Consider the following 25,074-nt stretch of genomic DNA (forward strand, 5'->3'; position numbering starts at 1 on the left):
AGGCTTTGCTTGCTTCTCTGGTATTCCATAAATATTGTTATTATTTACTTAATTTCTAAGCAAATGCAGGCCAGCACATTTACGCACATACAATTGAGAGTGTCACCTTGAGTCCCTCGCTGTTGTAGGCTATGTTATATCAAGCATCACCATTACTGTGGTAACTCTGCTTTCTAGTGAGTGAGACACCTTGATAAGCAATTTCTTCTTTTGCTCCCTGTCACTGACAGGTATCGCTGCATAAATGCATTTTAATTTTGGGCCTCCTTGGCACTGTGGAGTGGCAGGGGTGCTGGGTCTTGTTCACAGCATAGTAGGTTGGGTTTCTTTGCTTCAGATGCTGCAATTAGCTGTTCTGCAACCAAATTGTCCTAATGCCTGAGAAACTGCTTCTAATTTTCAGCCTAATGACCAATTTATACCTCTTTTCTTCTCGCATCAGCTTTTTTCCTGGCTGTTGTTTACCCTGTTGTAATTACAGATAACATTCCAGTTAGTTGCCTCTCAAAATAAATATCTCAGCTCCTTTGGCCTTCCCTTGTAAGACAGACACATCTGGATTTATATGGCAGCGCTTGTCTGCCTGGTGTGCCCACTTGTGAGCCTCTTCCTTGAGTGCTGAAGACACTATTATCATGTGAAGACATTATTATCATCAGTGAAGACACTGTTATGTGCAGTTTTTGAAAGAAAGCCCTCATACAGTGGCATTAATACTTTTCTACCTGCTGGAGATGCCTTGACTGATGCATCCTAACATCACATTTGTCTCTTTCACGGCTGAATCACACAGACCATGCTCTACCTTAGCAATTTCTTATTGATGAGCTCTCAGCTTTATTACAGAAGTTTCTGCAGCTAACTCCCAAGTGCAGAATCACATTTGTGGTTCGTATGGAACTCAGTTCACATTTCTGTTGTTCTTGCCACCAAAGAAATTGATTTATTTTGGGGTGGTTACTGCAATCCTCTTCAGTGTTGTCGGTGACACCCAACATCACTGACTCATTAGCACATTTGTTTATGCCAGGGTTATTAATGAAAATGCTAAAATCTTTAGTAGTCAAGTTCCCTGCCACTGACATTCTTCCCCTTAATACTTCCAGTTGCTATATTTCCTTCGCCAAGCTGCCTACCCAGCAGATACTGTTTTCTAAATTGACAAATGGTTTCCTCCGGAAATGCTTTACAGAAGTCCAGCCACACAAGCCTGACTGAGTATCTTGTCTTTGTCTAAAGCATTGATTATCTTACCATGTCAGCCTGGAGAACTCTTTGGATAGTATGCCACTTTGCCTTTACGTCCATGTCACGCATTAAACTTTCTTTCAAAATTTGTTCTATATTCCCCAACATTCCTAAGGTTGGACCAATATGTCGGCGCTCATTCATATTACTTTTCTGTTCTCAATACAGGCATTGCATATATTGTTATCTCGTCAAACGGCATCACTTCTACCTGGAGAGACTATTATAGGAATACTTGCCGCCAGACCATAGCAGTCTGTTCTTTCTATGAGCTATCTTTATTACAGAGCTGTGAGAAGGGAAGGCGTAGTTCTGTCTGGCTTTGTTTTCTGAAGGGAAGGCTTTGTTTTCTAACGGTGGTGAGATGAGAGAATTTAGTTGTGTTACACAGGTGAGAAATCCTAGGCTGTTTTTTATTATTTAGCCTCTTTAATGTATGCGTTGGTTTACATTTCAGTGGCTGTTTATGAAAACATATGTTCTAGGAATAAGAATGGAAACAGAATGACAAAATGAGTAATACACTGGTTTCCTTAAAAAAAATAAATAAATAAAATCAACTGTTATCATTGTATCTGAGAAGGGGAAATGACTTCAGAATCTCACTTCTCACCAGCTGAGTTGGTAATAGAGATTGAGAAGCACTGAAATAATTTTCTTAAAGGGCTGTTTTCATCTTGATAGGACTTTCTCTTTCTTGCATTTTAACAGTTCTTGAACAGTCACTGAATCCTTGAATGTGACATGGCACAGCAGTACGTGTTGTAATCTTTTATTTACATTGGCGTTTATGATAATAAATTATGCCAGCTATGTACGCTTTCATGAACTGTGGTCAGCAGCACGTAGTCCCCATAACAGTCTAATTTAATGACTTTGATGGGATATATATATATATATGTGTATATATATATATATATATATATATTTACTTCTTTGCTTGATGAACTTAATCTCTGAAAGGCAGAATGCCATCTCCCAAACTGAGATTTGGCAAGTGTACCTGGACAAGACCTGTTCTCCTTATCAGAAAAAAATAGGTGTGAACCATGTAAAGGACACAAGTGATGGGAGGAGCTCTGCTTTACATTTAGTTTTATAATAGCACTAGTACCTTGGTGTGCCCTGGCATTATATGGGGACCCTGGTATTAGATGGGACTGCTTTTATTGCACTGATCCGAAAAGAAGAACGCGCAGTGTTGAGTCATTGGTTGTCCATCCGTGGAGGAGTTTGGTACTAAGCTGAGTCTGCTTATCACATCAGGGAGGTTGCCGCCAGATGGTCCCACTATGTTGGCTGAATTTTCACCGACAAAAGGATGCTCTCCAGTTTCACTCCATTTTCCAGTTTAGTTTGCATGTGGATTTCTACCGCATGTGGATTTTATTGCTGATAAAGATACGGGGTCTGTTAAACAGGCAGCCTGACTCATTTCAGCTGAACTATGCCTGTGAATACAGTAAGCAAAATTCGGCCCACTTGGGTTCTCATGCCAGAGAATATCCACATCTAAAAAACATATTCAGATGAGCATTTGGTTGTTCTTCAGAGGTTTGAAAAAGGAGGAAAGAAAAAAAAGAAACCTTAAATACAGTTATCACCTAGATTGCAGTGCACGATCGACTTCAGAATGATAAGAATTTCTAAGAGAAACATACAGGTTTTATTTGGAAACTCAGTGAAAAAAAAAAAAAAAGATTTATATTAACTTTTCAGCTTCCATTTTGCATTGATGGCAGATAACAAATAGGAAAAGAATGCTTCTTGGCTTAGTTGCTACCATATAATGCAGAGCGCATGCACATATTTAATATATTTTTTTAAAGAGGCGGTTTGATAAATGATTGGCCCAGTATTGCAATCACACACTGTATGGACAGCAGCACTATCATTTCTCCATCAGTACTGCAGAGCTTACATTCGCATCAGATGCTAATGTAAATGCCTTTACATTTTCCGTTTGCTTAGATATAAAATGATTTGGGTAATGGATTCTTTATTGTGCTACGCCTTGTGGCTGTGCAACTGATTTAATCTGGTTCCTTGCCTACTGCTTGCTATGGTCAGTGAGAAGATCTTATAGCATAGAAAGGTGTAATTTAATAAAATGTTCGAGACCTTGAAAAGCTGTCTTGCCTTCCAGGGGTTTCCAGCTCAGTTTAAATATTCACATGGCTTTGCAGTTAAGTGTTGTCAGGAACATATAGCTTCTTATCTATAGGGGTATTGCATTTGAGGAGGAAAAGAGTAAAAAAACGATGCCAAACATTTTTTTTTAATTATTTTTGAAAGATTTCTAATTCTTCTAAGGCAGCAGCCAAATATTCATGCTTTAATTCCCCCTTAGAGGAGTCCAGCCTTTCTGTGTTTCTTGGTCCCACAATTCATTTATGGATATTTGTAAGTTGTCTAATTACAAGCAAGATAGAGATGAATTACCTGTAGACTATGTACCCTTCGTGTAACACTTGGAAAGATTGTGAAGTGCAAGAAAGTGTTAGCACTAAGCATCCCAAAAATGTACTGTACTGTTATACTCTGGCAAGTACCTAACAGCCCAGATAAGCTTCATATTGTGATGTTAGACTTCTCGTAGTACTAAAGAGCTGTCAAGGGCTTGCAATTCCTTTAGGGGCCATCATACATAGTTACAAAAAGACACCTAGTAAGTATAACTGATACACTGATATATGTTGCATGTGAGCATGAACTCTTTCTTCACATTTTCATACTAGTTATTAATGGAGGGAAGGATTTTTTTAAATGATCTAAATGCCATAAGGTCATAGGTTTCACACAAAATCGATTTGTAAGTCTTCTGTCTGAGGTTACTTCTGCTCTTCATTACTAGTATTATCTTTTTAACAAATTCCAGGTGTACTTTCATGAAACTTGTCTGAATTGCCTCTGTGTCTACATAACCTTTTAATAGCAATATAGTGAGCTGCCATTTTTCCCAAATCCCAGGTTGTTTGATTGCATACCAGCTGGCTAACAGCAGAAAATTCCATGTTTCTGACTTGTGACACCTCTCAGAGTTGCTATGCTTGCAGCTCCTCTGTGTTTCAGTTCCTACAATCCTTAGCTATAGAGTAGCCTAGCAGCATTAGCTTACTTGAAAGGAAACCCTGAAATTCCCATTCTGTAGGAAACGTGGATAATTTAAATTTTTATTCCTATATAGAACAAATATTCCTTAGCTATGTTCCAAAGGTTAGTATTGTTTGTGGAGTAGAAACACCAAAATTCCTGCCCAGCTATGCTCTGAAGTCCTTTAGATGACTTTTGGAAACCCCACGCTGAGTCTTTGGCTGCATTCAGAAAGGATCACAAGCAGAGAGCAGCTATTGCCAAGTTTTCTGTGGTAAGAATGAAAATAATGTATTGATGAGTTAAATGTGAACTTTTGCTTCATTTTGCCATTTGTGATCATTATTATTACCTCCACCACTAGAATAATTCTCAGAGTTTGGCCTACGGCTACAACTATTCTGTTCCATCTGTTGCAGAGATGCAATTTAAACAGGCAGAAAAATACCATCCCAGCTCAATTCATGTATTACTATAGCAGGCAAAATTTGACAATTTCAGTATAAATAAATGTACTTTGGACAAAAGGTTTTCTGTATCTGCTCATCTCAGGTGATTTCCTGGCTCCTTTCCGTAATACGTGCATTCACTGCTTAGGAAGAAACAACAGAGTGGCAGGAGCTGTAGTGCAGAGAAGGCTCTTGTGCCTGCTGATGCATTAGCTGTATCAAAAAAACCTTCACTGATTTTACTAATACGGTGCTATAAATGATAGAGAGTGCCCGAGGCCCTTTCTGTTCCTTTGGAGTAATGATAGCATTGGTAGGACCTTGCAGCAGTGGAGCAATATGGTGAAAATGATAGGCAGATAAGGTAGGAGCTGTTGTTTGCCAAGTGAAACAGCAAAAGACAGCGAGTGCCTTGCATTCTGCACTTCCAGTTTAGCAACTGCAGTACTTCGAGTGGTGTGGCAGGGTGAATAAAATGTTAGCATCAGTTTCAAAGATGTTTTGGATCATGCCCTTCAGTGTTCAGAGTAAAAGCTGAAGGGGCCGGTTCCACATCTTTTCACTTCTGCGCGCCCTTCCTTCCTCTGCTGCCCTTACTAATCATTACTCTAGCTCCCCTCCACCTCTCTCCCTTTTTCAACAACCTCTCATACCTCCATTGTTTCTTCCGTCTCTTTCTGCTAAGGATGTTGTATTCTCTTCCTACAGCTGTCAAAATGATGTACCCTAAACCTTGACATTCTTCCTCTGCCTGTTGGAAAGCAAAACATCGCATATGCATATAACGTAGTTCTGCTTAGAGCAGTAATTAAATGAAAAGCAGTGTACTGGGAGGCAGAGTAGTGAAGTGACTAAGAACAGAGTGGAAATTTTAATTTTTTCATGGATTCTGCCACAATTCACTTAAGAAAATAGAAGTAATGGGATATCTACCACAAGGATAAAAGTTCTCTACAAATTATTGGTTCCCATTCAAATTCCTTTTTGCAGACCGTTTCAAGAAGTAGAAACGTCAAAATCCCCTCTGACTTCAGTTCCCAATGAAGCCCACATGTAATTATTCCCGTTCTCCGGTTTCTTTGACAGCTCCATCCTTCCTCTACCCCATGCAATTTTAAGATCATGTTCAATAAACTAGAACAAATATAAACATGGTTCTTTACTCCGCTTATCCTGACTGGGGGACTTAAAATAAAAGGTAGGGCACAACTGCATGCTCAGCGGGGAGTTTTAACAAGGCAGATCACACTCTAAATTCAGAGTGTTGCCCTAACTTTGAAATTCTTTACTCTCTGGTCTGGTCTGAGTATATCTGGGTCCTTTCCCTTCATTTTTCCCTTCCCAGTTTACATTCTCCTCCCTCCACAAGTGCTGCTGACTTTGCTCCCTCCTGTTTCTCCCTTGCCTACGCTCTCAGTATTGTTGGCTCCGTGCCTTGCTAAGCCAGGGTAGTGTCATGAATACTGCATGCTATTCAAATGTGCATATCTGACGCGCAAAGTTCTGAAGTAAATGCTGCTGCACATGGAAACTGTGGGGGAAATATCACCAGAGCTAAGAAAATTGTGTGACTTCTAAAGAGAGAAAACATACTGAAAACAGTCATTTACAAATGACGGATAAGCCCAGTGAATCATATGCAGCATTCCAAAAAGTAGGGTGTATCATAAAAAAATCATGTAAAATAGGGACCTTGGGATTATCTGTTTAGCCTCCATCTCCAGGGCAGCTGAGCTGTACCTGAAACATTGCTACTAGAGGTTTGTCTAACCTTTTCAAAGAGATTTCCATGATAGAAATTCAGCAAGAAAACCTAACCAGTGCATTTAATTCAAAGATGTTTTTCTCATATCCCTGAACCTGAACATGGAGGACATTTTACTTTTTCCTTTTTGCAGCAACGTTTCGTGCATTTTATATATGTGTTAGCTTTTTTCTTGGTCTCTGTCATCCTCAGACAGAGCACCTCTTGTTCTTCTCAGCATTAGCTCCGATGGCCTGCTGTCTAGACATCGCTCATTCTTGTCTTCTCCTCTAGATTCTCTCTGAGTGGTGTGCTGTCAGTGGATTTTTGGAAATGTGGAGTGTAAGCCGAGCAAGCTACTTCAGAGGAAGCTTTGTTAGCACTTAGCACTGTAACATTTAGGATTTTTATTTTCTTCCTCAGCAGTGTGACAGTGTTGATTGATGTTTGATTTCTGAGCCATTTTAACCCCCCAGGTCCTTTTCTGTCTCCTAGCCAGTGATTTTGCATCCAGTATTTGTGCAGTTGATTGTTCTGACCTTCAGCTGGCTGACAAGATCTGAAGTATTACACTTAGCGTTTGTCTTTACCAAGGTACATCCTATTTATTTCAGACCACTTTTCCATTTTCTTAGGATTGTTTGGGATTCTACTCCTGTTCTCCAGCACTTTGTGCCCTCTGCAACTTGATGTGGGCTGCAAACACAGCAAGGGTATGGCATCATCCCAGGCACTGATGAAATGGTTGCATTCCATGAGTCTCACTAAGACAAGAAGTGCTGATAGCTATCCTTCATATGCAGTTTTTCAACTAGTAGTATTCCTGCTTTATGCTACTTAGATTCCCCTTGATTCACTGTGAAAATATTGCCTGAAGTATGTTAGGGCATCATTAGTAGGTTTTCTAACAATGTTTAGATTGATGCCATTTGTGTTGACTGTTACCAATCACCTTGCTATCCAGTCCATGCCTGCAGATTAAATTTCTGTTGTTCTCTAACCTTATCAGTTACTGGTAGGTGTACTGAAATCTGATCCTCCCCGTTCTTCTTTTTCTTGTCGGTATAACTGCTTCTTTCATGTCTTTAAGTAATGCTTTGTCTTCCACAAATTCCTGAAGACTTTTCTCTCCCACGAGGTTGTTGCCATTGCTTGTGGCAGGCTGACACTTCTTACTTATGCTTGCTTGCAATTATCCGATTGTAGGTGCCAGATAACGTGCAAGAAAAATTCAACTTTTCAATTAATGTACTATTTTTAATTACTATTACTGCCCTCCTGATCTTTAACAAAGCTGTTCTCCGACAGCTTTTTGAGATGATGGCTGTTGTCCTTTTCAGCTGTTTGCAATGTACCTTTTCTATTTTATTCCAGAGACTTGAGGCTGGGTTCTGACCTAACCTCAGTGCCTCAGTATCTTTGGCTGTCAGGAGACGTGATCTCCACTCAGAATAAGCCAAGAGCATTTAAACTGTCTTAAGGTAAATCATCATAACTGTGCCCCAGGCCACATTTAGGAGGTGAAGCCATCTTTGCTTTTTGCCCTTTAAGGCAAGCTCAGCAGATATCTAGCTCATCTGGGAAATGAGCTCACAGAGTTTACATGAAATATTTGACTTAACTTTTCTTTGCTTTGAATGCAGTACTTCTTCAAAGTGCCTGTAGAAAGTGATCTTTTCTCCTTCCCTTTACCACACATTAAGAGGTGAAAACCTTGCCCCACTGAAATCAGTAGGAGCTCCAGTTAGGTCAAGAATTTCACCTTAGAATTTAAAATAAGATTATGTTGTGCAAGCCTAAAGTAATGCTTTTCATTTTTCTAAGCTTACTTTTTCTCTCAAACCTCTCTTCAGTTGAAACCAAATAAAGACTAAGGAGATCACTGCATATAATCTTGATTTTTGCACAGACAAAACCAATGTTATATGAATTTTTATGTTTTTCCTACGTAGAGCAGGCCAAGTTCTCTGGAATCTATTTCATTACATGTTAAATAAATTTGGATAAAGAACGGATTTGTATCTTAGTGAACAATTCCAGGAAATCTGAGTTGAGTTCATGATGCTGGGATTGGCATTACCTTATTGTGCTTTTGCTTTTCCATCTGCAAAATGAGTATAATGATACTGGTATTTCTTTAAAGCACCTGCAGATTTTGGGCTGAGAAGTTTTGGCTATGTTCTGTAAGTGACACTTCCTTACTTTCCAGAAACCTTTTCAGGCTTCCACTGAAGAAACAAAAAAAAAAAAAGGAAAAAAAAAAAAAAAGGTATTCTGCTCTTTGTACAGCCTTTTAGAGCCTTCAGTGTCACTAGACCTGTGACTTCTCTTACAGAAATGACTCACAGGAGATGATGAGCTGGTCCTTTTGCAGCCCTTGGTCTTGCTGCTGAGGAAGAGAAGGTTGGGATTTTTGCCTCCTCACCAGCACTGATACTTCCAAGGAGTGAGTGCAACGTCTTGCACTTGGAAAGTGAAGTTTGTGTAGGGCTGTCCTAATAAAGTGGCTGTTCTGGAGTCCCAGTAGAGAGCGAAGTGCCACTTAGAATATGTTTAAATTAGGGAAGGGATTAAAGGATGTTGGTACATAGAATAGCAGGGAGATGTTCCTAACAGGGGTTCAGAAAGGAACAGGTCTGACTACACCATTACATATGAAACAAAGAGAAAAGAAACCAAATGTGCTTGGAGATCAGCAGTTCTGCAGTTACAGGAGGGGAAGATAAAGAAACTGAGAAACCTTATTAAATTTTTGCAGTTTCCTGACTATCAGAGGGAAAATTTGCTAATTATCAGGAGGCTTTTGTTGCTGGTTTTTGAACAACTGAGGGTTTCAGACAAGGTTTCAGAAATTTAGCTGTTACGTAACCTGTAGCACTGAAACATCCCGAGGTGTTTGTGCGACTCCCTTGGCATGGAGTCAAGTAGGGACAAAGCAGGTTGTTTCTGAAGATGACTCCCAGCACGCTGAGCGGTTGAGGTGTCTCAGGGGTGCAGTCAGCCCAGACTGACAGTCGAGTCGCATCACAGGCTGCTGTCCCGATGGAAATGGGAATAAGCAGACAACTTCCATTAGAGGCTACCGTTGAGATTACTGCAGCATATCGGTCCTGTTCATGCTCCAACGAGTAATTGCACATCGCCAGAACACGTCCCACTTTGCTGCATGGCGGAAATGGTCGATATTGGCTTGGGGGGCAGGGAGGAGGAAGGAAACAAATGCATGCTACAAGTGGGAAAAGCTCTAGCCCAGTATTGCTATCGCGTGGCATATTCTCTGCGAGATGGTTCCTTGCTGAGGGCTAAATCTTTAAAAGCATGTACGCTTCTTTTCTCAGTGATTTACAGCCTTACATGTTTTCCAAGTTTTAAATCTGGATTGTTATTCAGATATTTTTTTTCTGATGTGCTTTTAAAGTCGAGGTTTTTCAAACTTCGGCTTCTTGCTTTGGGAAACCATTTTGCTGCCTATTAAATTTTGCTGTGAAACATCTTTATCCTGGCGGTCTTATTTCTCTTAATTTCTTCCTGTTATGCTTAGATCTTTCTCTTCATTTGAACCCACAAAATTCCCAGCTTCACACCCTTCAAATATTTGTAGATTTTGTGTAAAGCTTTTATACATCCTTTGCATTTTAGGTCTCTTGGAGTCTTTGGGTGTCTGCCCAGTGAATCCTTGTATTGTTTTCTCACATTAAGATGATTGGCACCAAATGCATAGTTCTGAAATGCTCCTTTCCTTGTACGTGTGTGTTCGTCTTCCAATTATGCCTCTGCCTGTTCAGCCTAATCTCTCTTTTGGCAATTTGTTGCCAAAGTAGATGGCAAATTTGTTTTTCACCAATACTGTTGGTCTTTTCTGAAAGCTTTTTGCCCTGCTCTGGTGCCAAAATGTAAGTTTTAGCTAATTTAAACCCTTAAAAAAGATTAGCATAGAGAAATGATTGAAATGTTTATTGGGTAGCGGAAAGTTTTGTGGTTAATGACTGTGCATTCAAAGGCGATTGTGAGGAAGGGAAGGCAGGAAGGGTACCTGGGTAACCTCTGCACCTGAGGAAAAGCTGCAGCAGCCTGGGGCCGTTGGCAGTTGGCATCTTGTAGCTACCTCACCTTGTGCTGGAAGACTGGACCACCACGAAGCAGCTCCAGGGTAGTGGAGTGCAAAGGCTGATTTAAAACTGGAATTGTATACCACTCCCTGGCTTTGCCAAGTATTCTGTGGTGAGCTCCGCTGCCTCCCCAGGCACTCCTGCTTAGGATGGTGTCCTGCTCAAATTATCCAGATCTGGTTGTTCTTCCTGTACCTCAGCCCAGCAAGACCTGGGCTGATATTTGTTTCTCTGTGGGCACTAATGCTTAGCTCAGCTGTACAGGTTCTTGCTGCTTCTTTTGTTAGCCAAGAAGGACACTCGAGGGGAAGTGCTTACTGCACCTCATGTTTCTATCATACGCTTTTGGTTCCGAAGAATGCTGTGCATTGTATTTGCTTAGCTGGAAGAAGAAAGCATTTCATTTTTAAATTTCATTGGAGAGAGTGCATTCTGCAAAGCAAATTTCATTTACCTTGCTGTATTACTTCCCTTGGTGGCCTACCGATTCACATTGCTCAGCCAAGTCAAGCCAGAGCCAGCCTTCTGCCCAGTTATGTGTCTCAGCATCTCACAATTTCACATCTTAAACAGGACTCTGATTTTTTTTCTGTGATGGGATCAAGCTGTGTAACTGCAGGTTCTTCCTGTGCATTTCTCTGGGGCTCATGGTAAGTGAACACGGCACAAGTATATCTGGAGGCAAAAGCAGCAAGTTTTGACCCAGGCCCTGAACACCTTCTCACCAGTGGTTGGGATTTCTGCTCCTACAGCAGCTTTCCTACATGGCTCTGGGGGGTTGGGGCGTCAGGCGAGCATGGGATGAAAGTAAAACAGGAGAAGAGAGAATTGAAGGAGACAGCTTTGAGATGTTGACCCGACTCAGTGTCTCCTGAGGTCTTAGCAGCATTCTGTGGCTGGGAGAGGCAGCCCTGCCTTGCTCCTGGCCACTTGCTTCCCTTGTGTTGGTGGCTGACTGACCCTCTTGAGCCAGCTCAGCTCACTAAACCTCCAAAGAATCAGCTGTTCATAAACACATGAGTTACCTGACTGTCTCAGCGGGTCAGCTCAGCCCTAGTGCCCCTTCCAGAGTGCAGCAGGATGTCTCGTTTAGGAGCAAGCCACAGGCTGACTGCTCTCCTGTGAAAGAGCAACCCCTGGACCGAGGTCTTTGTCACTTGACCAGTGCCTTTAGACCTAATAAAAATTCTCTTATTTAGGCTGCACCTTGATCTCTTCTGGTGCAGACAGAGCTCCAGTGGAGTATTGCAAATAGCTGCTTTGGCACTGATGCTTCCTTTCTGAAAGCATATTTATTGTATTTTTAAGTCACATCTTATAGCTCACATGGCTGTATGATTTACAGATTGCATATTGCTAGCCCAGAATGCTAGATTTTCTACTCAGATACTGTGGTACGTTTTGTACTGCTTTGCTGGGGCACGAATTTTCGGTGTGAGAAGTGGTGATATTTTCCCAGTTTCTGTTAGTGGAGGTTGGCAATACGAGTCTGTCCTCAGCAGAAGGCAACGCTGAAGTTCAGATTCGCAATTCAGCTTTTATGCGGTAATAACGAAAATAAAATAGTTTGTATTTATTTACTGGCATATTTTTGCAATGTTAAGATTGGTCTTATCTGGAAGATAAAACTAAGAGAAACGCAAAAGGAAAATTAGGTCATTAATGTACTCTTTGCTTCTAGCTTTCACTTCATTTGATTGTAAATTGTTTGCAGTAAAATTGCGAATTAGTAGCTTGGATAAAGCCCTATAAATTCCTTCAGTATCAGATTTAATTGAGGAGGATTGGGTCTCCAACCTTCATGGAGTATAACTGTAGCTGGATGCATTCCTAGGGGCTAATTATCCATTCCTCCATATCATTTGCTTGAACTCTCAATTGCTCACTGTTCGATGCACATCGGGTGGATGCTGGAAAATGTCTGAGAACATGTGAGATGGAAACTTAGGCAGGAAGATGCTCTCGCTACCAGACGCTAATCTCAAAAGGCACTCCGCCTCCCACAGCAGGCTGCCGAGCTGGAGTGGCTCTCCAAAACATGCGTGGCTCCCCAAGAGCGGTGCAGTTTTACTCCCCATCTGGCAGAGAGATGAGGGTCACACCAAAAGTAGGTGTTCTGCGTTTTGTAAGGACAGGATGAAATAGCTATCTTTCCTGAAAAGTTGTTTCTAATGTGGGTGCAGCAGAGGAGTCGTGAAATGCAGGCCAGAGCCTAGCGTGAGGGACCTGTGCCGCCATTTCATGGATTGTGCGACTTGGAGGACGTCGTCCTGTTTATGGCAGAGCTAAAAGGACGAATACACCTTGTGAAGGGGCGTCTTTGTCTCACCTCTTCTGCAAACCAAACCCCAATGTGACAGTAAGAGCAATGTTTAGGGGCAATAATCCAAATTTTTAGAGCAGAGCCGTGGCGAAAGCCGCCCTTTGACAGGGTGTGTAGGCCCGGCAGGCAGAGGAGGCCGCAGGCCCCTCAGCGCGCGCCACCTGTGGCGAGGAGGAGGGCCCTCCTCTGGTGCAGAAAACTGGAGCTCGGGTTTCTCTGCACAAATGACTGGGTTTGGGCATTAATTAGAGAGCATAATTTGTTTGGAGAGTCAAAGATGAAAGGAACTCTTGTCTTCCTGTCAGATCAGTTTTGTCTGCACCGCGCTGCCTGATAAATCAGGCTGCGCAACGGGAGCCATGCGTGGACTACCCCAGAGCACATCGCAGTGTGCTGCTGTGAGGCCCGTGGGGTTTTCTTCTTCTCTGGTGCGCTCCTCATGTCTGTGGAAAAGCTCCTGTTCCCTTTACTGTTAGGTTTAACTGCTGCTGTGTGCTGCGTGGTGCCTCTTGTTGGCTGTACGGGGATTAGGCGGGCTGTCAGTGGGGACGGTTCTTTACCTCAGGCTTTCTAGATACAATGCTAGTCACATGTCGTGCTTTTTGGGCTTCGAAACTCCGTCTAATTCTAATTTATTTTCTCTGATATAATCATTCTACACCCTAGAGAGGATAAGCAGCAACACCCATCTATTGCCAGCTTTGTTGAAGCCATGGGGAAATGCAATGGTTGTTGTTCTGCCTACTTGTAATACAACAAAACAAAAGCAAAATGCTTGAATAAAATGAGGAAAACAAACAAACAAACAAACAAACAAAACAAAACAAAACAAAACAAAAAAAAAAAAAAACAAAAAAAAACAAAAAACAAACAACCCACAACCAAATGTAAGGCAAATCCTATTTATCTTTCTCGTTGAGTAAATGCAGCCATAGAGCCTGTGAGTGAGGCGCACAAAGAGCTTGTGCTGGGGATGGGTGGGCACGCGTTCGCGAGGTGAGGAGGTCACCTGCACTCGGTAATGTTATTATTAAGCTGAAATGAAACATGCAGATGAAAGATGCTGGGATTTGGTTTGGAGTTTTGCTGGTTTGGTTTGTTCTTGTTGTGGCGGTTGTTTGTATTGCTTTTTGCCCTGCAGAGACCAGGTGTCTTATCTGTGGCTTTGTTGCTTTGGACAGTTTGTGTCCTTCTTAACAGTTGCTTATCTCTTTGAATAAGTCACGGTGGTTTAACACTATGCAGAAGGCAAATCTCAGAGCAGTGCAGGATGCCCCAGACTTTTTTCAGCTGGCTATATAGTGTGTCACTACAACAGTTACATTTCACCAGCACTCGGGTCGTATACCCAGTGTGCAGTCACATCATCACGCTGGCTCTGGAGCTTTTATTGCCTACGCTGTCATTGTATATTAAGAATTAGTGAGCAATGTGTAGTAGATTGCTTTAGACGTGCTTTATACGTGATTCCTAACATACCCTGACAGCCTGCCCTACCCCAGCTGCGCTGTGGTGGTGGTACCGGAAGGAAAATCAGCCGCCGCTGTTGGGTTTGGAATAGGGGTTCATTTGCAGCCTCACATTCTTGTTTATGCATAACTCTATGAAACAAACAGGCATCTGGTGGGGTGATGGTTTCTGCGCTTGTCTTGAGACTTTTTACCAAAAGTATCTCCTGAATTCTGCCTGGATTTAGAAAAGCCTGCATCACCCATGTTTCCTAATGAGGAATACTTTCAGACTTGCCTTTACACATTAGATTTCCTAATGAGCAAGATAATACATAATTTTTAGGAAAATACTGTCTTTTGGCAGAAAACAGTAGGGAGGAGGTTTAATGAGCATTAATTAGGCAATCCTTGTTGCTCGGTTGTTTGTGAAATTGGAGATAAACTGGGCCATGGTTAGAGGGCCTGATCCTACTGCTGTCAGACCATTTGAGTCACCTGTGGATTGTGAAGAGAGGAATTTTGGATCTTTAATGCTGAAGCAGATAAATAAATGATTTTTTTCAGAGGGCTCTGTATTTGTTTCACATCAGTCTTATATATGTCCCGTATATCTTGTATTTATGAGAGTGGCATGAAAAAGACAGTAGTGTACCCGCTCATGTCTTGGGATGAAGGAGAAAGAGGAGAGTGCAGCTGCATATTAAAGTTTTAAGTGAAGGGGTAGGTCTGGGAATAGGGGAAGACGAGGAAGAAAAAAAATGTGAAAAACAGGGAACATGAGTAGTAAAGTGTTAAAAGAAAAGCAATAGGGACATAACAAAGGAGGAAGTGAAACATGAGGAAACTGAAGTGCAAGTGTCAGAGAAAATGAAAACGAGGGAAGAAATGAGGAAAACAGGTTATTATGTCCGCAAGTCTTTTTTTATAAAAATATGTAAAGCAAGAAGTGTTTCAGTATGTGAATGTATGTAGAAATGAACACATAGGTTGAAACTTTTTAAAATATAGGTTATAATCTTGAGTTTTTGAACTAATATTGGAGAGCTGTGGCCTTAGTGGAGCCATATCCCTCCTAGCTTTACTGGTTGGTGGCTGTATTAGTGGCATTCTCACTCAGAGGTGCATTCCTCCATCTTGCTGTGCCTCTGACCTGGGTTCTTCCTGTTCTGCCATGTGGCCAAAAGCCATGAACGGTGAGGTCTCAAGAGCTGGTTCTGCTGGTGAGTGGCTGCCTGTGAACAGGGGAACCCAGTCATGTCTGGATATATATCTGCTCATGAAATGTAATGGCAAATTGTGTGGGATGTGAGGCTGGGCACGAGGAACATTGCATTACTATGTTGCTTTGGATGAAATGGGATATTTGAAGTGTGGCAGTAGTCAGCAGAATGGTAAAGAGAGAATCCAGTGCATGCCTAATGCGTGGTGTAAATCAGCATCAGAAACACCAGCAGAAAAAAATAAGAAACTTTTCCACAGGGGACAGCAGTATAACATGTTTCTATAAATCTTAATTATTTGGGAAAATGTGTATGCTAGTTAATAGAAACATACACTCCTGTCAGCTGAGAATTGACAGGAGGAACACCAAAGCACACAAGTAGCAGCAAACAGTCTGAAGGAAAAATGTTGGAGTCCTGTCTAGTCAGCAGCTTTTCAGTGCTTTATTTTTTCCAAACTATAATGTAAAAATTTAAAATCAGCAATGAAATGTATCAGGAAACCTAAAAGCAAATGGCAGTTTGAAAAGAGAGGGAAATGTACTACTCAGTTCTGTACACCAGGGTAAAGGAAACCTGCTTTATGTTGTTTATGTATCTGCAAAGCTGTGGTATTATTAGAAATCCATTTCAACAGTGGAGCTGAAAATAAAACTCCCATTTAGGAACAGTCGTACTGCTCAATTTACCACGTTGGTGTTTATAGCCAACTAATCTGAATGCCTCAATTCGTTAGAAATCTTCAAGCCTCTTGAAGGTGTGAGCATCTTCCCACACTGTCAGATTTGAATATGTAATCTAGAGGCTGAACTTAGTCAAAATGCAGCTCCTTTGGCAATGGCAAGCGCCTTTGAAGTTTTTGGATCTTCTGCATTCCACGTATCCTGTTTAAAATTAAAAGAACAAAGCCTTCTCGAATAGCGCACCGTAAGCACCATGCAAAACCTGCATCTCAGACATCTGCCTGACTGCCGTGATGAGCCAGACAGAAGTTTGGGGCCGTTCCATTCATCTTCCCATCAAACAACCCGCCCCAGGTAAGAGAGGTTCCTGCAAGTCAGAGCCAACGTGGCTGGTCCTGTTCTCAATTACAGGCCAGGCAGACCAAAGGCTTCATAAAGAAAGTTTGCTCCTATGCTTTGTTGATGAGGATGATGAAATACCCCCAAGCAGTTGTTGTAGGACTTATATTTATTGGACAAAAAAAGCCCCAGATTCATTGCACCTGCTTTCCTCTGATTTTTCACAGGCCATTTCAGATCCAGCTTACACTGACCTTGCATGCTTGTTCCCTGTTTGTAGACCGTGAGCTCACCCAGATTCTGTGCAACCTAACTCACGATCTTGCCTCTTAGATGTGCCTGTTGTGCAGGCGTGGAGACACCCAGGCCAGATGAGGTTTGTGGCATTAAAAGCTCTGTGTCTGAAAAAAAATAGGATATTGAAATCAACTTGAAATGTGTCTGATTGCAGCAGGTCTAGAACATTACTTTCAGTCTAGTCTCAAGGTGGAAATCGTTTTAGCAATGCTGATGACAAACATCTCGCTCCAGGCTGAATGATGCATTCTCATCTCATGGACTCCCTCGGAGCATTTCGTGTTAGGCTGAGGTCGTGTTGTCCTTGTGAAGAAAGTGGCAGAAAGCACAGAATAGATTCCAGCAGCACAGAGACATGCAGAGGACAAATAATCTTCTTTTTCTGAAGTTATTGCTGCTGTGCTGGGACAAACCAGCTTGTGAATGGGGACCGGGTAGCTGACATTGGGTCTGAGCAAGGCTGAGGTGAGGACAGAGGAGGGCTGGAGGATGCCTTTGGAGGTCTGCTCACCTTCCACTGCCCTGCACAGTGTGTGGTTTAAAAACAACTGCTGGGTTCTTCTGTGATTAATGGTTTTGGCTGGCTCTAGCTGGTGGGAGATCTGTCCTGGCCAGGTGATGCTTAGTCATGATTGTATAGGACTTTTGTGGACGTCTGGGCTGAGCAATGCAGCGTGTGCGTGGGCATGAAGCCATGGGTCTTAGGCAACTGCAGTCCCACGGAGTGCTGCAGTGTTTCGCCTCAGCAGTGCGCGCTGCAGGCAGCACAATGCACCACTGCTGTCCTCTGAGGTACTCCTACAGTTGCTGGGCCATTCGGCAACTTGAACAGGGAGCAAGAGCCCATAAGGGCTGCTGAGTTTTTGGGGACGCCTAGTTTTGTCAGACTGTTGCAGGAGGGAACAGCTTTTCTGTTAAAGCAGCCATTTCGTTTGCAAACCTGCACTGATGGTTGAGGAACCATGTCACTGAAAAATGTTGGAATATATGCAATTTTTAGAAGTTTGAAAAACCTAATGTATCTCATATAGGTCGTATCCTTCATCATAAACATCATAAAATACTAAACACCTCAAACAGCGTGCATTTTCAAGCAGTAACAGGGTCAAGGATCAAGGCTATAGGTAAAATGACAGGAGATGGAGAGAAAATACTCTCCCCTTTCTTTGAGATTCAGTAGTCGGTATGTTTGGATATTGCCCTTCGAGTAATTAACAGTTGTGTGGTCAGCGTGACTCAAATGATTTTTCTTTTTGACTGTTACAGTCTGTGTCTTTTGCCTATCTAATCCCAGAATTTAGTGACTCCCTTTTCTGAATGATTCAGCTGCGGACTTGCTGGTGGAAAACTTTGGCCAGACAATGAGATTTGTATTTCTTTTACACTGGATTCCATAAGCAGATTAGTAAAAAACCCCAGGAAAGTGTGCTGAAAGACAGTTGAAGACATCTGTCCTGTTATTTATTTGTTTATTTTGTTTGTTTGTTTGGCAAAAACTCCCCAGTGGTATCTGGTGGATGCTGTTTTCTGCTCCCCCTGTTTGGATGGGAATTGGTTGCACATCAGGAGCCATGTTGCTCTGGGAGAGGGTTGGCGAAGGCCTGCTTGGATAGCACCAGTGTGTTGGGCCTGAAGACCCAGTGCCCACGTGAGTGTATTTTTGAGGTGCTGGATTAGTTCTGAACCACGAACTGGTGTCGATGCAGCTGTGAAATGGCTGCGTTTAGCTCTCGAGGAGGTAAATGGGTGTGTGAGCCCACAGGAACGGGATCTTGGAGGAAGTGGCAGTGCCAGTTCTGGCTGGCTTATTGCTGGCTAGAGAGAGGCACAGCTCAAAAAGAACAACTGCACAAAAGCCTTTTAGTGTTGTTGACTTGGCTTCAGATACAGGAGAAAATTATGAAGCTCCTTCTAGAGCTAAAATAAAGGGAAATAAGGGAATCAGCAATAAGACAAGAGTCCAGAAACACTGGTGTAATTATCTCTCTAGGGTAGCTGCCGCTATTGTTTTGATATAATCTACGATGAATAAGCCACTAGATTCAACAAGTGCACGCATACTGAGAGCGTAAAGCAGTTCAGATCTTATGCTAGTATTCACAAATGTTTTTATTTTAAAAAAAGAAAAATACCCACCCTAAAAATCAAAATCTAATTACACAAAATGAAGACGAGATGATGTCTAAACAGCCTCGATTGGAGCAGGTGCTGCCAAACTAAACAAAGTGAACTGAAGGTTTCAGTGAATATGGTAGCATGAAGGGTGCTGTAGAGAAAAGCTGTGTGAACGCTTTCTTACAAATCATGTGTTTAGTACAGGCCTATTTTTGAAATGCTGTCGCTTTAATAAATTAACAAACCTCTGCTCTTTGAGCTACGTTGTTCAGGTATCTCATAAGCAATGTGAATGCCTGCAAACCTAAACAGAGTGTTTAACAAAACCAGAAGACTTTAGAATGCTAACACACCTTCACGGAGTTGTTTTATCAAAGAGGAAAAGTGCTTTAGAAAGTAAATGTTAAGTACGGTTCTGATTTTTGTAGTTAATATGTGACAGTCTATCACATCTTGACTTTGCAGGCAGTACTTTTTATCAACATCTGGGATAAAGGAAGCTAGAAATGTGGTTTGCTTAACAGGTTCAAGCTGGTCTGTATTAATTTGAACAGTTGAGATAGTGTTGGAGCTATGCTATTAACTGGAAAACTTTTGAATTCTAGTTAAGCACACTTTGATCCTGGTCATATTGGCTGCTTAAAGTGTACTTACACACAGCTTGAACCGATTTGGATGTTATTCTTCCTCTTCAGTCATTTCAGTCTTCTGCCTTGATTTGTATTCCTGCCCTCCAGCGCAATGTTACTCAGAAATCTCTCATTCTCCCGTGCAGATAGGCAAGTGCCTTTGCTCTTTGAAAACATGTTGTTGCAATTTTTACAAATCGCGGAAGAAAATTACATAATCTTAAAAGCTGTTGCTCAGGTCCCTGCATTAAATATTCATCTCGTACCATTCTATTTCCATCCCCTATCGTAAGTAGCTCAGCCCAGGCTGACGTACCTGTTTTCGGGGTGGCCGAGAGTCCTACCCGTGTTCTCAGCTGAGCAGCGTCCCCACACCAGGGCCTGGCCCCGCACTGAGCATTTCTGCCGGCCCCCAGGGGTGCGTGCCCGAGCTACGCGCTGAAGTTGTGGCAGTCGGAGGCTGTCACTTGAGATGGGAGGATTAGCTTTTTAATTGTCTTTACGTAAATACCAGGACAATCATAGCTTTATGTGTTGGGGCTTACTGCAATTTTTTTTCCTTAAACACCAACTCAATGAACAGCTTTTTACAATTTGTTGCTGCTCAGTCATTTTGTATGGCTTTTTAATCTCTAGAGGCCAGATGGAAGTGTGATCCTTCAGCATTACTCGTTTTGCATAATGTGGGAATTGGAACTACATTTGAATAAGCACGTAGTCATTGATGTATAAGTATATAAATATTTGTCTCTTCCATCCATGTAGTTTCTCTTCTAATGCTTTGGTTTGGATTTTTTTTTGTGTGTTTTTTTTTTGCTGTTGTTTATTTTAATTACAGTTTTCTATAGGGAAAACTGTCACAAACAGGTAAATTGTGTGCCCTGACGGAAAAGGCACAGACAAAAACAGTAATTTTGGTCAAGGAGATTTAAGAGAGAAACAGACTCTCTCTCAGTTGGTAGGTTTCTAAGGCAGCTGATGGCTTACCTTGGTTTCTGATAGAGCTGCTGTTGGACTGATCTGGAATGTTGTGGGATTGTTTTTTTCTGTAGTCTTTATTTCAACCTGCCCCAGATCCTAACTTTGATTTTAGTTGCATTTATGGATGTACTCTCCGCTGTTAAGACTGCAATCAATTGATTGAAATCCATAAATAATAAACATCAAGTTTCAATTTAAGATGCAGTAACAAGATGCTATTGGGAGAAGTTTTTATGTACTTCAGATGCTTTTTATAGCTGACTCCCTCCAGAGTCAAATCCTGACACGTTCCTAGCGCTAGGAAGCTAATGGCTTTACCGCATGTTTTTTGAAGGCCGTGTGACAAATCCTATACGGCAACTGAAGGAGAGGACGCTCGTGCACCTGTTTGTGGAAGTGTTACATAAAAAGTCCTGAGACATATTTTAGCATCTACCAGTAAGCTGAGCAACTTGACCTGCTTTAGGCTCCATAGGATGTATAGTATTAAATTAACCCCAAGAAATAGAAAGGAAAAAAAAAAGACATACTAACATGAAAAAACACATTTTATTGCACTTAAGTTATAAGAAAATAAAATTTCTAAGTGAATCAAACCATAGACACAATCCCTTTAAAGGTTGTTTTCCTCCATCATGTCAGGTTGTTACATAACTAAAATTAACCAACTGGAATCTGATTGTTTTAAATCAGACTATAAATAAAACAAAAACAAAAACAAAAAAAAAAAAAAGAGGAGGAAAAAAGATCGCCTAGGATACAGTGTTAAACCACTTTCACAGTTCAGCTTGAGTTGTGGCTCTTGGAGAATGAGGCAAACCATTTGACTCTTTCATTTCTCATTTTGTTTGCATGTGACATCTTTACAAAAACGTAAGTTTTTGCTCTGTCAGTTCCTCCCAGCAATAACTGTAACAGTTGTTTTTTTTTCTCAAATACTGTAAAACACTAAGACTGACCAGCAACTTTATTTCATTTTTGTATTTTATAATATTTTTTAAAAATTTTGTCAGTTTTTTTTTTTTTTAATGTATGTTCATTCCATTCACCACAGCCCTCACAAAGAAAAATTTCCCCACAGAACAGGCTGCAATAGCTTTGTTCTAAGGAATGTGTTTTAATTTTTGCCCAGAAAAAAGAAAATAAGCTTTGCACACACACTCAATTCTTTATTTGCAGGCAAACTTCACTCTTAATTGTCTGAAACTCTTCCACTCTCAGCCTCTTAGAGGCACAGTTGGCTCAAGTTTCAGTGGCAAAAAGTCTTTTTCTGTAACCAAACTAGAGCAAATTTGGAATTCAGTCTGGGACTAAAACGTCACAGCAGAAAAAAAAATAAAAAAAAATAATTTGCTTTTCTTTCTTTCATTTAGCAGCATAAATAAGTTTGGCCACTGGGAATACAGTACAGGGGTGGGACAACAATCCCGTAATTGAAGACCTACTTCTAGCACCAGCATTGCGAATTAAATCCATCAGAGGACTCTCAAAACCCAGGACAACTTGCCACCTCAGAGCAACTTATGCATTGAAGAGTGTAGATGGAAGCAACAGTAAATAGATTAAACAGAGGCTAATACTGTGATTGACATTGGCAATGGTTGGCAAAAAAAAAAAAAAAAAAAAAAAAGGAATAAAAGAAAAAAAAGAAAAAGCTCTGATAAAACTGTACAAAACAATTCACAGTAATATTTCAGCTTTTCCACACCAGGAATGGACTCTTTCTGGTTTTGCTTTTGTTTTTGTTGTCATTGCAGATGCTCTCTAGTTTTTGAAAGTCAACCAGTGACTGCTCGTAGAGGTTGGGAGGGACCTCTGGAGGTCGTCTGCTCCAACCCCTGCTCAGAGCGGGGCGAGGGGAGAGCGCGTTGCTCGGAGGGGCTGCCCGGACCCAGGGGGCCCAGGGGTGCACGAGCAGGCTTGCATGTGCAGCTTCTTTCGAGATCTTTGTGGTAAAATAACCTGTTAACAAGAACTGTAACATTATTATTTTTTCACCTCCAAATTGCTGAAGGAAGCAGTTGGAGGAAATTAAAGAAATAATTGCACCTGGTTTCATTTCAAAAGTCGTATTTCTGCAAAGCTGCCCCGGTCGAAAGTGTAGCCTTTTTATGTGACGAGACAGCAAATGCCTCACTTGTCAGTTAGAGTTCATCATCTTTGTCTTCTCCTTCGTAGTCTGTAGGTCTTTAGGATCTGTTGCCCCAAGCCAACATCCTGCACCACCAAGGACAAGGGATTTTTTTTTCCTTTTTCTTTTTTTTCTTTTTTCTTTTTTTTTTTCTTTTTTTTTCAGGGGGAGGGAAAGGAGAACATCGTCTACACGTTTGGACAAATTAATCTTTCTGCCCTTCACTTCATATCCACGTCAAAGTCCAATACCAGCAGCTTTGTTTCCTCAGTCCCATTTCGGCTTCCAACCGCACACACTAGCTTTGTGTTAGAAGCTCTGATCCGCCACACGACGCCTCCACTTCCCCCACTCTCCAATGTAACTAGATTTCGGATAAATTCACCCGTTTTCAAGTCCCAAAGTTTTACAGTCCCATCATCTGAGCTGGTAATTACAAAGTTCTTGTTGAACTGTAAACAGGTCACAGCACTCTGATGCTTGTTGGGACCTAGAGGAGGAAACCAGAACATTTTTGTAATTAGAACTCAAGGACAGCCAGCGCTGCATCTAACATAAATATCCATCGATTTGCATACAGCTGTTTCTATCTATTAGATGCATTAACCCTGTTTTTCTGCTTCAAAAGGTACAGAAGCCTTGCCCCATGTTTTCAAAAAGTGAATGCAGGCATAGAAAAATTCCCCGTATTTCCTTCTTTGTTATAATGATCTTGTTTTGTTTACAGCAGGGCAAGTGTATACCTGGGAATTCATGAAAATGAGCGTAACCATCCAGAATGAGGTGGCCACTACGACTGTTTGTCTCCACGTCCCTTTGAAGTGTTATTACGGGATTACTCTACCAGTAAGTATTGATGGATATATAGATAAGACATATAAATTGTTAAAACAGCAGCCTGCTTTCCAGTGAAGCTTAATTTTCTGCTGTAGCTAGCATTGCTGGATATGATGTAAGACCTTTTTTAGGGGGGTACAAAACAATGTGTTCATGTGCACGATGCCCGAGTGGAAACTGAAATCTTCTTTATTACTGAACTAAAGAAAACATCTTCCCCTCATTTCTTTTGATTTATTGCAATAGACAGGGTACTTTGCCTCCCGCTCCAATTAATCAGTAGGCTTTGAAACATCCAAGTGACCCCTAAATAAGTACGCTGACTGACTGTTTTGAGATGTCATTTCCTACATACTTCTGTGGCTTATTAGGCTAATACACCCATACCAAATTTCTATCAGTCCAGACCATCTGCCTTTCATAATAGGCAAGTGATCTGAATAGATTAGATTAAATACATTTTGTTCCTCTAAAGATCATACAGCTGTCATCAGAAAAAATTATATTTAAGTTGTAAATGGTCCGTGGTTGTTTCTTTGCATGTCATTTTTAGAAGTTTTGACATAGGATCTGCAGCACAGATTACTGCAGGCAGCTTGATTTACATGAAGGTAGTTTGAGCTCACCTTGCAATGTCTGTAAACATTGTCCTGTTTTAATGTCCCAGATTTTGACTGTAGAATCGGCATTCCCAGACACGAGTATATTGTCCTTGAGTTCCATTCCACTTGTTAAAGACTGGTGGCCCGTCAGCGTGTGAATGCAGTTTCCTGTCTCCACATCCCAGACTCGGATGGAGGTGTCAAGAGATCCACTCACCACATGGATACCATCAAACTACAAGAAAGGTAAATCTGTTGTGAGCAATTATATCAGGATCTTACAATGCTCTATATGAAGAAGGCTATTAAGCATATTTAATTCACTAAATGCAATGTTAGATACTGCATATGTATATATTTGGAAATGGCATTACAAAATAAAAGTTCAGTCTACATAGAGACTGAAGTGACTGTTCGATATTAGAGCAGGCGACTTGTGGGCAGCATAATTTCCTGTTGTAGACATGGCCTAGGAGGTACTCTGCTTGAGGAGAACAACACTGAACCATTGGTCTTTCAGATGTAATACAACCCTTTTACACAGAACAGAATCTTGGCTGTGCTGCAGGGTACAACAGTAAAAGGATGCCATTTTCATAGGAAAGAATTAAAAAAGCCAAACCTGCTTTTCAGAAGTCAGGGGGGCTTTAAGCTGGAGAAGGGCAACAACATTAATCCAGAACAAGCTATACAAAAGCCAAAACATAGGGAAATGGAGGGAATTGAAAAATGCTGGATGTAGCCATTTTATAATCATAATTGTGTGCAGTAAGGAACTCTTCCTAGTCATCGTTGGGAAAAGTATACAGGCTAACACAGATGT

The 25,074-nt window shown here is 41.3% G+C and overlaps 1 protein-coding gene and 1 long non-coding RNA gene across 7 annotated transcripts in view; one reads left to right on the top strand and one right to left on the bottom strand.

Moving 5' to 3' along the window:
- LOC311435614 overlaps positions 1–25,074 on the top strand; it is a 211,857-nt gene that overhangs the window by 183,567 nt on the left and 3,216 nt on the right. For all 3 annotated transcript variants that reach the window (XR_014692266.1, XR_014692267.1, XR_014692268.1), the window contains 2 exons: positions 23,540–23,658; positions 24,317–24,497. This is a non-coding gene — a long non-coding RNA (uncharacterized lncRNA). The remainder of the gene's footprint in view (positions 1–23,539; positions 23,659–24,316; positions 24,498–25,074) is intronic.
- Positions 21,212–25,074, bottom strand: part of FBXW7 (F-box and WD repeat domain containing 7) — a 164,655-nt gene continuing 160,792 nt past the window's right edge. For all 4 annotated transcript variants that reach the window (XM_084516802.1, XM_084516801.1, XM_084516803.1 and 1 more), the window contains 2 exons: positions 24,276–24,486; positions 21,212–23,302 (listed from right to left, as the gene is read on the bottom strand). In XM_084516802.1, coding sequence (XP_084372928.1) covers positions 23,034–23,302; positions 24,276–24,486 — 480 coding nt within the window. In that variant the 3' untranslated portion in view covers positions 21,212–23,033. The remainder of the gene's footprint in view (positions 23,303–24,275; positions 24,487–25,074) is intronic.

The sequence above is a fragment of the Aythya ferina genome (assembly GCF_964211825.1).
Source record: "Aythya ferina genome assembly, chromosome: 4".
Lineage (NCBI taxonomy): Eukaryota > Metazoa > Chordata > Aves > Anseriformes > Anatidae > Aythya > Aythya ferina.